This window comes from Mytilus californianus, unplaced genomic scaffold, assembly GCF_021869535.1.
Source record: "Mytilus californianus isolate M0D057914Y unplaced genomic scaffold, xbMytCali1.0.p SCAF_4, whole genome shotgun sequence".
NCBI classification, from domain to species: Eukaryota; Metazoa; Mollusca; class Bivalvia; order Mytilida; family Mytilidae; genus Mytilus; species Mytilus californianus.
Window position 1 is genome coordinate 27,922,468 of NW_026262690.1, and position 15,482 is coordinate 27,937,949.

The 15,482-nt window shown below is 31.0% G+C and overlaps 1 protein-coding gene across 3 annotated transcripts in view; it reads right to left on the minus strand.

Annotated features, from left to right (window-relative positions):
* Positions 1-15,482, minus strand: part of LOC127737850 (cytosolic phospholipase A2-like) — a 136,755-nt gene that overhangs the window by 25,540 nt on the left and 95,733 nt on the right. The window contains exons 1-6 of one of the 3 annotated variants that reach the window (XM_052248796.1): positions 14,441-14,592; positions 5,381-5,581; positions 4,957-4,978; positions 2,805-2,850; positions 1,719-1,816; positions 1,296-1,324 (exon numbers count right to left, since the gene is read on the minus strand). In XM_052248796.1, coding sequence (XP_052104756.1) covers positions 1,296-1,324; positions 1,719-1,816; positions 2,805-2,850; positions 4,957-4,978; positions 5,381-5,565 — 380 coding nt within the window. In that variant the 5' untranslated portion in view covers positions 5,566-5,581; positions 14,441-14,592. Of the gene's footprint in view, positions 1-1,295; positions 1,325-1,718; positions 1,817-2,804; positions 2,851-4,956; positions 4,979-5,380; positions 5,582-9,890; positions 9,936-14,440; positions 14,593-15,482 lie in introns of those variants that run through there. The other 2 variants (XM_052248797.1, XM_052248795.1) reach the window with 2 other exon arrangements.

A 15,482-nucleotide genomic window follows, 5' to 3' on the forward strand; every position in this document is an offset into this window, starting at 1 on the left:
AAAAAGGCATGCACTAGGCTATGTCGATATGCAATCGTATCCTGGGCTCTCGGTCATAACACTTTACTCAGTACTCGGAGCACAAGATGTGTGCTCGAAACACAAAATACAGTATTTTAATTAGTTGATTTCTGAGTCTGAGTACGATCATCCTGCTCGAAAATTTTAATACCGTAAGGCCACCTAGACATGTATAATCTTCATGTAAACCAAGATTCAGTAAAAAATATAACGATAGGGGATATACAATTGGCCTTTATATATACAAATAATTGTAACCAGCCATTAGATTTACAGGCTAATGGAGGTACCAAGTCAAAATAAGATTTTTGCATTTTCATGAAGTATACATATATAAACATGGGATGAGACACTATTGGGGTCCTAATGAGCAAGTATATCTTTCTTGATTTATATGTACCAGTATATGTCCATACATATGTTCATATTTCCCCTTACAATGTGAAATAATGAGATTTACTCCAAAAACTTGGTGTTCATGCTGCAATCTGATTCAGGAAAGTTATAATTTTTCGGTACTTCATTATTCTAAATAACATCTAGTAATGGTGACATCATTTAAACCATTTAGTATAATCGAAAACATATTAATGATTCAGGAGAAAGGGATTTACGGAATGAAATCTAAATGAGAAATTGTGTGAATTTAGAACGCGATTCTAAATGGGATTTTAACCTTAATTATTAGTTTTACGTAAAAAATCAAATTGTTATGGATATCTTAATATAAAATTCAAATATCCTCAAGAAATGACGAAATAAAACTTTATTTCACCGCATAATAGAAATGGACTTTCTATAACAGATGCCGCGATTACGTTACGTGACTTTACATCGACGTTTTCTCATTATGACGTTTACCGCCATAAGCCAGGAAACGTAATGACGGGTCACATATATCATCTCATTTTTGTGTTTTTTAGACGTGTTTGACTTCATGATTTTTTCATGCATATGACTTTAAGGTAGTCTATATAACGTATTGTTCTTTGAATATTCGATATTTTAAGATTTTCTCGTAACGTTTTTATCACTTATTTTTCTTTTTTTACAATTTTCATTAGAATGTTAAAATCGTTCAATCTGAACTTATTTTTGTTTATGGAATCACATGTTAAATAGGTTTTCTTTATAATCACTCTACGTCATTAGTATGTAGATTTAATACATGTCCTGAACGTCAGGTCAAATGATCTCGTTTTCATTGCATGAACACAGAGTAAAATAGCACATGTTGTTAAACATAATACATTGACAGTAAATGACATACTTACAGTTGTGGCTCAGATGATTGAGGGTTAATCTAAAGGGAAAAAAACAACAACAAGTATATATTCGGTGTTCAAGTATATAAATTAAAATAATACACAATATGTCATGTTTTGAATGTTTATGTGTTCTGCTTTTCATTTTGCTTAGCTTCGTTTTCGTTTTTGTTTTTGTTTACCTATTTTAAACAAATGATTATGTATTTCAGTAAACCTGTTAACAAACATTTAAAGGATATAGTTCTGCATTTAATTGTTTGCGAGTTGCCTTCGCATGTTTTGGATACTATTGTTTATCATTTTCATAAATTCTGCTTTTTACTAGCAATATATATGTAAACACATTTTGTAACAGTAGCAAGCCATGACAATGATGCAGTACATACATATCGATGTTGCTCATGTATTTGGTGATTGCATAAATCTTACCGTTTTACCCGGTCTTTTCATTTTCTTGCTAAACTCTATCAATTCAGAAATAGCAGGAACCCTTTCCACCTCTTGCTTATTTTCTTTGACAATAATATCTGAATATACATGTTATAGATACATATTTTCACTTTTGTTGTCTTTTGATATTTCTGATATATGAAAAAAAAAAAATAAATAAACCAGTGAGTAGTGTATTATGCTTTTTTTTTTTTTTATAAATATTTCAAGAGGAGGTAGGAATCTGAAGGATTGGAAAAAAACAGATCCGACAATTGATCCTTCGCTACAACGCATCAATGCCGTACTGTTGAATGAACTGGCAGACGAACGAACGAATATGGTGAGTGCAAATGAGTCCAGCTTAAATGATTGGGATACCATAAGTTGATCGCAAAAACAAGTGCGTTGACAGTTTTGCTGTTTCACGGCGTATTTTCGGAATGAAATTTGTTTTCTTTATCTTTTAATGATCAAATATATTGTGGACTGGGTATTAATCTTTTCAGAAAAAAATGTTAATTGCAAAAAACTTATTTCTTTGTTCAACCCTATATATATTTTAGTGAGTAAATTCTACGCCTTGTGTTAAAAGGAACTTTACGTTCACGTATCAAGACTCTAGATACTGGCAGATATTCATGCAATTATCTTCAAATTCCTGGAAATATTCACATCTTTTTATTAATCATATTCTACGATTGAAACATGTTTAGTGATAAAATGAAGCAATATAAACTATAATTAGACATGCAAATTTTAAATTATAAAGAAAATATATTTAAGATTTATTGCATCTAATTTGCTGTCATTACGGTATGAAACAAATGGAAAACAGTATTTAAGAAAAATGATATGTCGCATGATTGCTATTTAGGCATGCATTCATGAAACCTTGTAAACAATCACAGATCACAATATGGCCTACACATTGTATTGGTTTTACTCATTGACTATTTTTCAATTATGTACGTTGTTTGGTCCTGTATAGTAAACTCAGAAGATAAAGTTTTGTTATTCTTCATGTAGCTATTTATTTATTTGTTAAAACAAGACTTAGAATTGTTAACATTATACTAAGCTCACCTTCATGAGTCATGTCTGTCACCTTTATTATTGACTTGCACTTAGCCTGAAACGTCAAAAAGAGACCTTTACATAAAAGTCATATTTTTGGGTACTGTTGTTTTTAAACCTTCTTTATCTTTGATTATGTAAAGCCCAAATCTCGCTTTGTTTTTAGTAGGATATTAAAGAAAGAAACGAAGGGTAAAACTTAATATTCAACTAACAAAACACGGTCATAAAAAACACATCCTTTGAGTCTCTTGTTTCGTCTATTCCTTTAAAAACCAGCCTGTCATAAGCTTATTATCATTGTGTTCATATTTCAAAAGGTGGAATATAATAATATGTAAAACCAACTACATATTCAGACTCCCGAATTAGTTTCCCTATACATTCCCCGCTCTTTAAAATTTAGTGATGAGTAGAAGAAACGCGCATCAGGCATGACCTGTATCTTGGCATTGCACAAGGTCATGTTTTTCTCTGGCTGTTTTTGACGTCTTTACACTGAATCCATTGGATGTTGGATGTGTTCTGATTGATATTTTAGTCTTAAATGCATGACTATTTTATTAGTTGTTAGTGGCTTTGAACTAGCTGTCAATAACTGCGGGAACTCTCAGATCTGTACTTAGTGTCTTTTTTGTTGTGGGGATGTATAAGTACACATCCACGTCCACTCTTTGGTTTTGTTAGGTTATTTCTAATTCATGAGTTCAGCTTTTTTCAACTGATTTTTATAGTTAGTTCTTATGTTGTACTGTTACACCACTGTCCCAGGTTAGGGGAGGGTCAGCGCCTTCAAACTAGTTTAACTCCGCCACATTCTGTATGTGCCTGTCCCAAGTCAGGAGCCTGTAATTCAGTGGTTGTCGTTTGTTGCTGTGTAACATATTTGTTTTTCGTTCATTATTTTGTACATAAATTAGGCTGTTAGTTTTCTCGTTTGAGTTGTTTTACATTTGTCATTTCAGGGCCTATTATAGCTGACTATGAGGTATGGGCTTTGCTAATTGTTGAAGGCCGTACGGTGACCTATAGTTGTAAATTGCTGTGTCATTTGGTCTCTCGTGGAGAGTTGTCTCATTGGCAATCATACTACATCTTCTTTTTATATGACAATTATTTCCTTACATATTGATATTTTATCTAGTATGACAATGTTTTATTGCCATACATAACATTCGATAAGTTCAAGTTATAAAAGAAGAGTTTCTTGTTATTTGAATAGTATCAAAATTATTGAACCAATGCATGCATATATACTTAGCTAAGTTCTTATACACGTTTGTTTTAATATCTATTACGAATCAATAATTTATCATCGACAAATAATATTTCATTCAGTGATTGTTTATAGCAAGCTAATTAACTTTCGAGTTTGTTGCCGAGGTTTACCGGATTGTGACATTGATCAATAATCAACACAGAGCACTTGAAACACGTGATAAATAGGTAAATTGATGGAGCCATTATGTCTTTTCTTTTAATTTTCCATGAGTTCCTATTTGTGAATCAAACTTTTCCTTATCATTTGTCAAATGATTTGTTGTATTAAATTTGTTCTTAAAGAATCAGTTATTAATATTTATCTTCCAGTGCACGTTTGTTTACATTCTTTCATCACTGTTTTCCCCCTCGGACTTGTACGGTGCGATGGCCGAAGTTCTAACGAGAGGTCTCGTAGTTAAACACATCCTTTGAATCTCATTGCATACGGGAAAATATCGGCAATTAGTGTACGCGAAGGCAATATTTCAATAGCAGTACATTTATGAAGATTTTAATAATATAAAGGATTTTCTTTTATTATAAAGTTCACGTACACTGTTTTTTTTAGTAAAACCTAGCCATTGAAGTATATAAAACATATTCATCTTTGTTTTAGTAAATTTTCAAAATTTAAAACGCTTCACTTTGTTACAAGATTCAACATGTTCGTTAAACTTTTCCAATCACCACAAAAGACTGATTCTGTCGCCCAATTTTAAATCCATTCTGAACCATATCGAACTTTTTCACTGAGAATGAATATTGAAAAGCTAACGACAACAAACTACAGGCGTTGAACCAGGGACCACGGACACCAAAATAAAAAATATCTCATATGACCATATATGTCTAGTTACGCCTATATTTGAAGTTGCAATAAAAGTAGAGGAAAACTTACCCGAAACATAACTTTTGAACTCCTGAAATTGAAAAAAAAGGTAATGATACTTTCAGTCTAATAGAATAGAGACAACTGCGAGTTAGCTAACCTATCTAAATAAAACTGATCATGGACTTCCACCAAATGAAAGTGTCAAACCACCAATGACTGTATATATAATATATATAATAAGGTTTATATTATTTTCATTTGGTCTTTGGTGGAAAGTTGTCTCTTTGGCAATATATCTCATCTTCTTATTTTTATAAAGAGGCATAAAACGTATTTACAACGTATGAGATGAAAATGAAGACATGCGTTATATTCCAAATGTTAAAATTCCAAGAATAAAAATAATCCACCAAGAAAAATGTATCCAATCACAGTATCGGAATATAGTACTCCTAAAGTGATAAATAACAAACCGTATAAACATGTTTACCTGCTTGATTTCCTTTGATGCTTTATATTCTGTATTTGATGGAGACTGTTCGGTTCGTCGTGATAAGATTTGCAACGAGTACGATGCCCATCTTGCCCTTTCTGGTGAAGATTGGAAACGGTTAAAGAACGTCCCTTTGTTAACCCCGCTTTACATGTCGCTTTAGACAAACTGTTTTGTTGCATGTTATTTTAGTTCCTTCTGCAAAATAGTATGCGATTAGACATTTTTTATGATACCTTTTACATGTTTCGCCATACAATTTGCAAAGCATTAATGGTATCAGTTTTACTACACCAGATGCGCGTTTCGTTAAATAATGTTTCTTCAGTGATTCCTGAAGGCATAATATTTGAAAATCAAAAACTGCCAACAAACGTCGAAAAATTGATAAAATCAATTCATATTTACCATCACAAAAAGCTATCTGGAGATTTTAAGTGAAACTAAGAAAATTGTAAAAAATTCCACTAAAGTGTATAAAGTAATATACTATTCATATACCTTTAAAAAGATAACTATGTTACTCGAAAAGACACATTGTTATTCACACAATTATATTGTATGCCATGCAAAATAAAAGAAACAAATTCTGAACACACCTTCTATTTCATATTTTGATATAATTTTATTTGATTAGATTTAAGTCAGAATCTATCTATAATTGAAAAACAAAAGCTGTTTTTATGCGGACGGATTTTAGCAATCCGTGACAATGAGAACTGACGACACCGAAATACAAGGCAAGTATCTTACGTGAAAGCTTTGCACATTTCACAAATTGGATACGTTGCAAGGTTTTGTATCACCATCTGGTGTGAAATATGAAGAAACATAGGGACAATCAAAATACCGTGCTTTTCACTGGACTAGGGTCGATTCAATAAACAATCTGTCGGCTAGGTTAAAAGTTGAAAGATCATTAGAACCGCCTCTGATGTCTCGTGGTAGAGCGGTCGATACGAATGTGGGAGATCTTGGGTTTAATCTATACGGCCGGGTCAAGCCGAAACCTTAACAATTGGTAGTTGCTGGTTTCCGTTCAGCACATGGCAGTTGGGAGAAAGACATCAAAGACTGGTCGTCTAGGAATCAAAATAATACATGCGCCCGGATAGAATGACAAGTCAGCCTGTGCAATGTTACCTTGTGAACTAGCAGCGTGCCAATTCCGGTTCATTGTGTCGGTCTAGTCAAAAGCAGGGTTCTTATTCAAATCATTTTAACATGCTTTCGTTCTAATATGCATGTAACAGTTGCCTCTAGACGTTAAATAACAATATTACATCATCATTATAAACGATAAATACTTTTTCAGGTAAAAAAGATTTATATATTATCTCTTAACCTATATATTTTTTACTATTGCTACAAAAAATGAAACTGACGATAGTTTGTATTTTTCACTATAACATTGATATATAGAATTGTTCTTTTCTATTTTATCAAGTAAATACTGATCACATCAACATTTTAGAATTAAAATATTAATTGATATGATACGAGATCAGAAATTTGAACACTTTGTAAGGCCGTGTTAAATTTGATCTAAAATGCCAGTTCGATGTTTGTTTTCTCGATAATTCTAAAATCTACTAAGTTCTCATTGATAAAACTCAATGTTTACATGTTCTGAACATACTGTTGCATGCAGTCGATATTGAATTAATGTCTAATGTCGGTAAAGTGTTCATAAAAACACACAACAATAAAAGGTATGACAAAAAGTGACGGTCTTGTGGTTGTTGTTGAAAAAGTACCCAAGGACACCGTGACGACCTTTTAAGAAGTTTTCAGTAGATCTGGCCTTTAGGTAAAAACAAAAATACGATTTCTTCAATACTAAATATTTTAATGTCCATTGGTAAAACTAAATGATATATAAACAAATTATTTTATCAAAGTTAGAACGCAATAATGCTTCATAGCAAATTTTGATATGTTCAGAGTGAAAACTAACTTAATAATGTGATCATCAAACCATCATCAACTTTTTATTTTTTTTTTAGGATTTTTTCACGATACGACAACGAAGCGAGATATCTAGTACCTTTAAACACTTAGGCAGTAAAAAATCTATCGCACAGTGACTTCGTAGTTGAGAAAGTTATATTTGAAAAATTATCCAGATACATGTATGGAACCATAAAAAGGCTAGTTTGCATCAATAAGAAACAGTAGATTTCGATATACAAATCTCGTTAATCGATTTTAAGTATGCGAATCCAGATAAAATAATTGAGGGAATCGCGTGAACCCGAAGCGGAGCAAGAAGTCAAGAGTCTACTATCTGCCATTTTGTATTTCTTTGTTAAAACATTTATTTGTTTTATAGTGATTAAGATAATATTACAATGTTGATTGCTGTACCCCAATTTTTTATGTTTTTACTTATCATGTCTGTTTGTTTTGCTCACACATTGTTGTCAATATAATGGAATTCAATGCGACTGTCATACAAGTGTGAGGTTTAGCTTGCTATAAAACCTGGTTTAATCCACCATTTTCTACATAAGGAAAGGCCTGTACCAAGTCAGCTTTTGATTTTGCCATTTTATAAAGGACTTTTCGTTTTGAATTTCCCTTAGAGTTCGGTATTTTTGTTATATTACTTTCTGCTATGCATAAATTACCAGTATACTCAGATTCACATTTATTTCATCTATCGATTCATATTTAAACAACTGCACTTTGTTGTATTATTTTGAAGTTTGACAAAAACAAAATATTTCCAATTGATAAAAGTCTTTTATAATTAGAACTTTTGACTGCGTTTTTGATCATATAACAATCACAATTTTACTTGATGTTTATCTTAAAATTTATAAGTGCATTTATCATTAGGATACTTCAATTTAAATCAAATTACTTCCGATTATGTTACACTTCTGATACATGTAATAATTCATATATATAACATTTATATTAAAGAGCACTCAAAGTGTCCATTTACTCATCTAAAACTTTTCAAAAGGAATGAGACGATAAGGCAATAATTCACAATTTCCTTGGACGACTATCTCTTTTTCTACATGTAAAGATTTCGAAGACAAGAATTCAACGAATCTTTTCACGATTTTGTTTTCATATATCAATACAGCGATTATTTGTTTGACGGCAAAAAGACTATTTTCCCATCCAGGGTAATTTAAAGGTTGAATCATGTCAATCTTAATCCAATGTTGAGTGGGTACACATCTTTACATCCATATTGTCATACAGTCATACTTAAACTAATATTCCTGGTGTTTTTAGTGTCACTGTTTTTCTTTTAAAGAGGACTATGATAAAATTTCCCCTCCAATACAAGCATTACAAAGATGATTCAGTCATAAAAGCAATGCATATGACTAAATGTTGATAAACAGGTGATATACATTTGTAATTTATTACTGTTTGTCCCTGGTTCACCATTTTAGACTAAATAATAAAGAATGTTTTTTGTTTTTGTTTTTTGTTTTATCAAATTTGATTTAAACACCACAAATATATATCCAATAATGAAATAAGATTCCATCTTTTGTTTTTAGATAATTATTTATGGTTTGGCTTTTGTTATACCAGTATACATTACATTGTTGTTTTCATTGAAAATTCCCTTTCTTGAGTATGCCATTCTTTGTTAAAAAATGTAGTGCTAACCTTGCAATAAAGCAAATTTATTATTAAAAAACATTACTGTTTGTACATTAAACCCCACCCCCACCCCCCAAAAAAAACAACCCTCCAAAATACAAGCAACAAAATAACAACAAAAAACAAAAACACTATAACATGTATAACAACTGCCGTAAATATCAAGTCTTTATCAGCTCCTTTTAGATTTGTAGTTCCTAATATGTTTTCAGTGTCTTTTGGAAAGTTTTTTCAATTGTCCACTAAGATGTTCATTTACAAATGTATCTTATGATAAAGATATTTCATGATAAATACAAGTTAAAAAAAGAATAAAAGTTATTCAAATCTAGTACTCATTATTAAATTGTATTTACTTGCGCGTGTTCTAAAACGTGACATGTCAGCAATCACACTTCATCTTCTTAGTTTTATATACAATGTTGATTTTTTTATTAACTGTTTGTAGACTTAGGGAATTGGTAAATAATCTGTATTAAATTCATTCCACATTTTAATGCAGAGCTTATTTTCCATTATCTTGTATAATCTAATTTTCTATCATTATATGTTATTATAATTTCAGTGAAATATGACGATAATAAATAGATTTCAGGCCACATTGCACGTGTACTTCAAATACTCTTTGCATTTACGCTCGATACCATAATCAATATTTTGAATTGGCGTGTCAATTTGTTTACATCATCACATCATCGTCCTGTGGCGTCCAGGGAAAAGTTTTCCCATTTACTATTATGCCACTTCTCCTCATGTTTACATTTATTGCTAGTTTTAGAATATAAGAATAAAATTAAATTTGCTAAAACATTTAATGATGGCAAGGTTCGTGTTTTTACGAAAAAAAACGCAAGGACTAGATAAGTTAGCTTACCTTTTTGGATACTTATGGAATACACATTTCTAACATTTTATTTTTATTTCAAGGAAAGGAACAATAACATAAACTATATGTATGAATCACACACTTAAATATTGTACAAAGTTGTTAAATGGGAGAGGCTCACTTAAGGAAGTAAAATAATATAATAAAAATACCGAACTCCAAGGCAAATTTAAAAAAGGGAAGTCCATAAAAACTGTCAAAATCAAACGCTATCAATCAACGGAACAAGTGAAAAACAACTGCCATATTCCAGACTTGGTACAGGCATTTTTCGAGAAAATAGTGGGTTAAACATGGTTCAATAGCTTGCTAAACCTTCCACTTGTATGCAGTTGTTTATAGTTAAAGGGGATGAATAAATATTAAGAAGTTTACTTATATCATTGACTGGATGTTGTTTTTCATATTAAAACAGCCAAATAAGCTCTTTATTGTTTGGTTTATTTTTTAGTTCCAAACTACGCGTTTTTTTACGCACGAATTTTGTGGAGCAGTTTTATAAAAAAAAAAGGCGAATAGCACGCAAATGTTATTTGATCATTTGACAGGTCAATGGTTTCAGAAAAGTTATCGCTTAAAGGGAATGAACTTCTAGTTTTGACCAAATTTTGGGGACGCATGTGACAGTTTCAAGCATCTCTTTGCAATATTTATATGGCAAATAGATGCAGAATGTTGCCATAGATACGGAAAAGCATATTTCACCATTTTAACTATTGAAAATTAAATATATTGAAGATACTGAATACATACGTATAAACATGTATGACACAAAAAGTTAACTTAATTTGTTGGAAAGCCGGGAAAAGAGGATAGTTATACATTTTTATGTGTCAAAGTTAAGTTTATTTCCAACTTCGGAGTGGTACCTTAGACTAATAAAATTTGTTTTTCTGGAAGGAACTATTTTCCCCCGGGCCAAAAAATCACAGACGTTAAAATAGATTGCTATAGGATAATTAACCTTACTAGTAAATGTAAGGATTCTAGAGGTCTCAATGTACAAGAATAGTGTATTACTTAATAAGGGGGTTATAATGATAAAATGTAAGAGATTACAGTTTTATAAGAAATGAGCCGAAATACCAATGTCAATCATTTATATAGGTTATACTGACCAAATATTGAAAAACATGTTATAAAGTGATTCTTATAAAACAGAAAAAAATGAACCTAAGAAGCACTTAACAAAGTGGTAACATTAAGACTTTCTAATCTAACAACGCTTTATCTATATTTCAGTAGTGTTAACCCCCAAAATAAAGCCATCAAAATCTTGTAGAATATTAAATAGAAATACGTAAAAACATGATAGAAATATCTTGGGACTATAACAATTACCATTAAACAGTTTTTACATTAAGAACAGTTTAATCTTATCAATGAAAAGGAATGAGCTGAGTGACAAAAATGTCACAAGGAAAACTAGAGGATAACGTACAATCTTAAATAAATGACTATATATAGTAAGCTCTAAGTTTTTACGAGTTAATAGAAGTTGTGAATAACGTTAACATAAACTATCTAAATTCTGCCTTCAAAAGCAAATTCGCAACATAAAAATATAAAGATATAACATATGACAACCACCAATTAAGTTCTTGAGTCGGGACAAACATCTAAATATTTAGCACTTTTAAACTGTTGTTATATATTTCATTCATGGCTATCTTAATAGACCATTGGATGAGTTTCCTTCTAAATATTTTGTTGGTTTTTATTGAAGCTGAAAAGAAATGTATTCTTTTTTTGTTTAGAATTGTTGGCTGCTTTTGCATTTGTAATTTGACGAGGGACGATTTTGAGACTTTCCCGAAAGTGATTTTGCCGAAAAAAGAAAGGCTCAATTGGAGAAACACAGTTTCAGAAACAATTTGTTAATTTATGTTTAAAAACATTAGCACGGCAACACATACGGTTTATGTGTTTATTTTAAGATGCATCACGAAAGTCGAGTCTTATTCAATATAACAAAAATGACAATACAAGAACTAATTTAAAAATAAAGTGAAATAAATGAAAACGTATTTGATTATTCAGTATACGATTCAACAAATAGTCAAAGTAAGTGAACAAATTATACCATCACAAATTTTGTGTACTAGAAACTATGACAACCTGTGACATTAACCTAGTACATTGTTCAACACTGACGACAAGCTCATTATTAACACTTTATTTTCAATTCCAAAAAGCTACAACGGTATGAACCATTAACTACTTTTTAGGTTTGATGACAGTTATTTGATTTATGTTTTTTTAAATTCATTTACATTTTTTAGATGGGACGATGTAGAGCTTGCCACATTATATAGATACATGTCTACTGTTGAATATCGAAGGTTGCCTTCTAAATATTTTTTGGGTATATTGTTTTTGTGTTGATGTCTCATTGACGTTTACCCCTCATCTCCATTATTTCATATGAATCATAATTTCAAATGATCTAGGTCTATGAAATTGAGGAATGAAATAGACTCAAAACGTAAAATGTAGATAAAATTGATGCTAGGAGCCGTTTTAAACATTTTTGCTCCGTGTTGACGGCCTCATGGTGATTTTGAGATGAAGAACATGAATAAAAACCCTGTTCCTTTGCTTTTTGTGTTTCTTGTTGTGCATGTACTGATTTTGTATCGTAGATGGATACCCCCATAACCTTTATGTTCTATTATTTAAAAAAAAAGTAACTACGACATTTATTTTTAATACACGGAAGTCGTCTTAAATAAACCCCAGAAACACTTGACATTGATGTTGTATGTTCAGATTGAAAGTTTGATTAAAGTATCAATACCACGTTTTAAAACCTGCACTTTTTATGATTCTCAGATTTGAAATCAAAATATCAATTCTATTTAATATAGGTCATTTATGAATAGAACTTTCGTCCTTGATCATATAATACAAAATACATTGCTTAAATCATGTGTGTGTATCCGGATTTACAAGTACATAAGGATAAATGTACTTCAAATCTAAGAACTTCCGACTTCAACCACTGGTACATGTAATAATACTTATACGTACTGTTAGTACACTTCAATTAAATAGTAATCAACATTGCCATTCATTAATCTACAACTTGACTATCACAATAGCACACTTGTCATCTTATTCGCTATTCTTTAGGGACGAGTACTACTTTTATTCTTTACAAAAAAGAGATATGCATTCATACGACGTTATCTTTGTACGCGATCATTTGGCTCACGATGAAGGTACTATTTGTTCGCTCCGGGTCGTATAGATCAATAAAAACAGACCTCAAAGTAGAAATTTGAAGTTCGAATCAAGTCAACGCTAATTCACAGTTGAATGTTTTCACAGATCAAAACTGATAGTGTCATAAAAAGTCATAAATCTTCTAATGTTCCGGATCAGTGTTGTACTTATGAAAGATTATGACGATTAAATTGTTGCAATATATGGGTCGATGCCTCTGCTGGTGGAGTTTTTATTCGCTGAGGGTATCACCAACCAAGTAGTCAACACTTCTGTGTTGACATGAATTAGCATTGATATGGTCATAACTATAAATTAACTGTTTACAAAACTTTGTATTATTGAAATACTAAGGCTTTTCTACCTCAGGAATAGATTACCTTAACTGTATTTGGCAAAACTTTTAGGAATTTTTGGTCCTCAATGCTCTTCAACTTCGTACTATATTTGACCTTTTTAACTTTTTTTTAATTCGAGCGTCACTGATGAGTCTTTTGTAGACGAAACGCGAGTCTGACGCAAATACAAAATTTCAATCCTTGTATCTATGATGAGTTTATTTACCATAGTTTAAAACAATTCACCTAAAATACAAGCATTCCAATAACGATTACTGTATCAATTTACTACACCAGATGTGCATTTTGACAATTAATGTCTATTCAGTGGAGGCCCAAGGATTATTCAGTCATTTTCAAATGAGACAGATTAACAAATATTGATTAGCTGGTAAGGAATAGAATACCAGAATTTAAATTTCACAAATACCTAAGACCAAATTTTTTCATAAATGGTAATTCGATTTTCCAATAGCAAGTCACATTCATGGTTTGGCATACATTCAGACTGAGCACATCATATGGTGACCAAAGAAAACTAAATCGCGCCGAATTCAGGTCTGAAAGTTTGTTGTTATGTGAAACTTGGTTCAACCCATGGCATTCAGTTGCAAAGTAGTTGTACAATATTAGGAAAAAACAATGATAACTGGTGTGAGAAACTTCCACGAAATTGGACAGTATAGAGGAATATATTTGACAACTATATTATAATTACTGGGACTTTCCCACCTTCCGGGTTTACTGTTTTATACAGAATATCTCCGTAACAACTTTTATATGTTGGTGTATTTTTTAAAGAAGACTTTAAAGAAATACAAAATGTTAAAAAAAAAGATAGTTTATAAACATTGTTATTCTTCGTGATATATGTAAGCAGATTTTAGTTTGTCAAAATACCTTTAATATTCTTTTATTCAAATATTCATTGATACAGATAAGACAATGTTACAAGTATCAATAGTTTTAGCTTACCTTATTCAATACTGATGAAATACACATTTCTAACAATTGAATTGTTTATTCCCGGAAAGGAACAATGATATTAACTACATGTATGAATCACACGTTTACATTTTCCACGAAGTAGATGAATGGAAGAGGCTCAAGGAAGTAAATTTGGAGGATGAAATATCAAGACTTCTGTATACCCCCGACCGCTCGTAACGATTTCTGTTCTTTTTTCTTCATTTTAGCCAAATATTATATTATTATATATATATACATTGTATATCATCTTATAATATGACAATGATATAATGAAATGCCAATGAAAATATGAGTAGATTAAATCAAAGATTGACATTGAAATGAATAATTTAAGAAAAGTCAAATAAATAGGATCTTCGACTCCGTACATGACCATTTTTGTGACATTGCCTTTTTTATGGTTTTTTAAAATATTTGTGTACACGGATATTTTAAATACAAGTACCCTTTCTTCCAATTGCAACTTCTGGTATATTCAGGCACACTATATGTTTACTTCAACCAAATAATTAAAATATTCGATTTATCTATATACAATTTTTAAACCAAGTGGTCTATTAACAACCCTCCTTTCTCGATTTTCCCTCGGACTATTTTCATCCCTGTTGATGACAAAATATGAACAAATATTATACAACGTTATCTATGTTTCACATCGTTAATTTTTTTTTCTATTATTCGTTTTTCTTTGTTAAAACAAAAATCATTTATTAGTAAGAGACCATTTTCCTCGCCAGGTATGTTAGATGATAAAAAACAAGGTTCTCAATGTTGTTTTAACGGATGATTTCAAACTTAGTTAAAATGCAGTATATTTAATTTTTATTCAGAGAGTAATTAGTGACAGACGAAGAACTTATAACCGATATTGTATGACACTTGATATGATAAAAAAGGAAGGAAAAAAAGAAACCAACAAGGAATGTCCCAACTTTACACTCAGATTGTCATACTGAGTAAAAGTGATCACAATGAACCAGCATATTACTTTAGGAGAGGACTATAACGATTTTAGTGAAGCATCGTT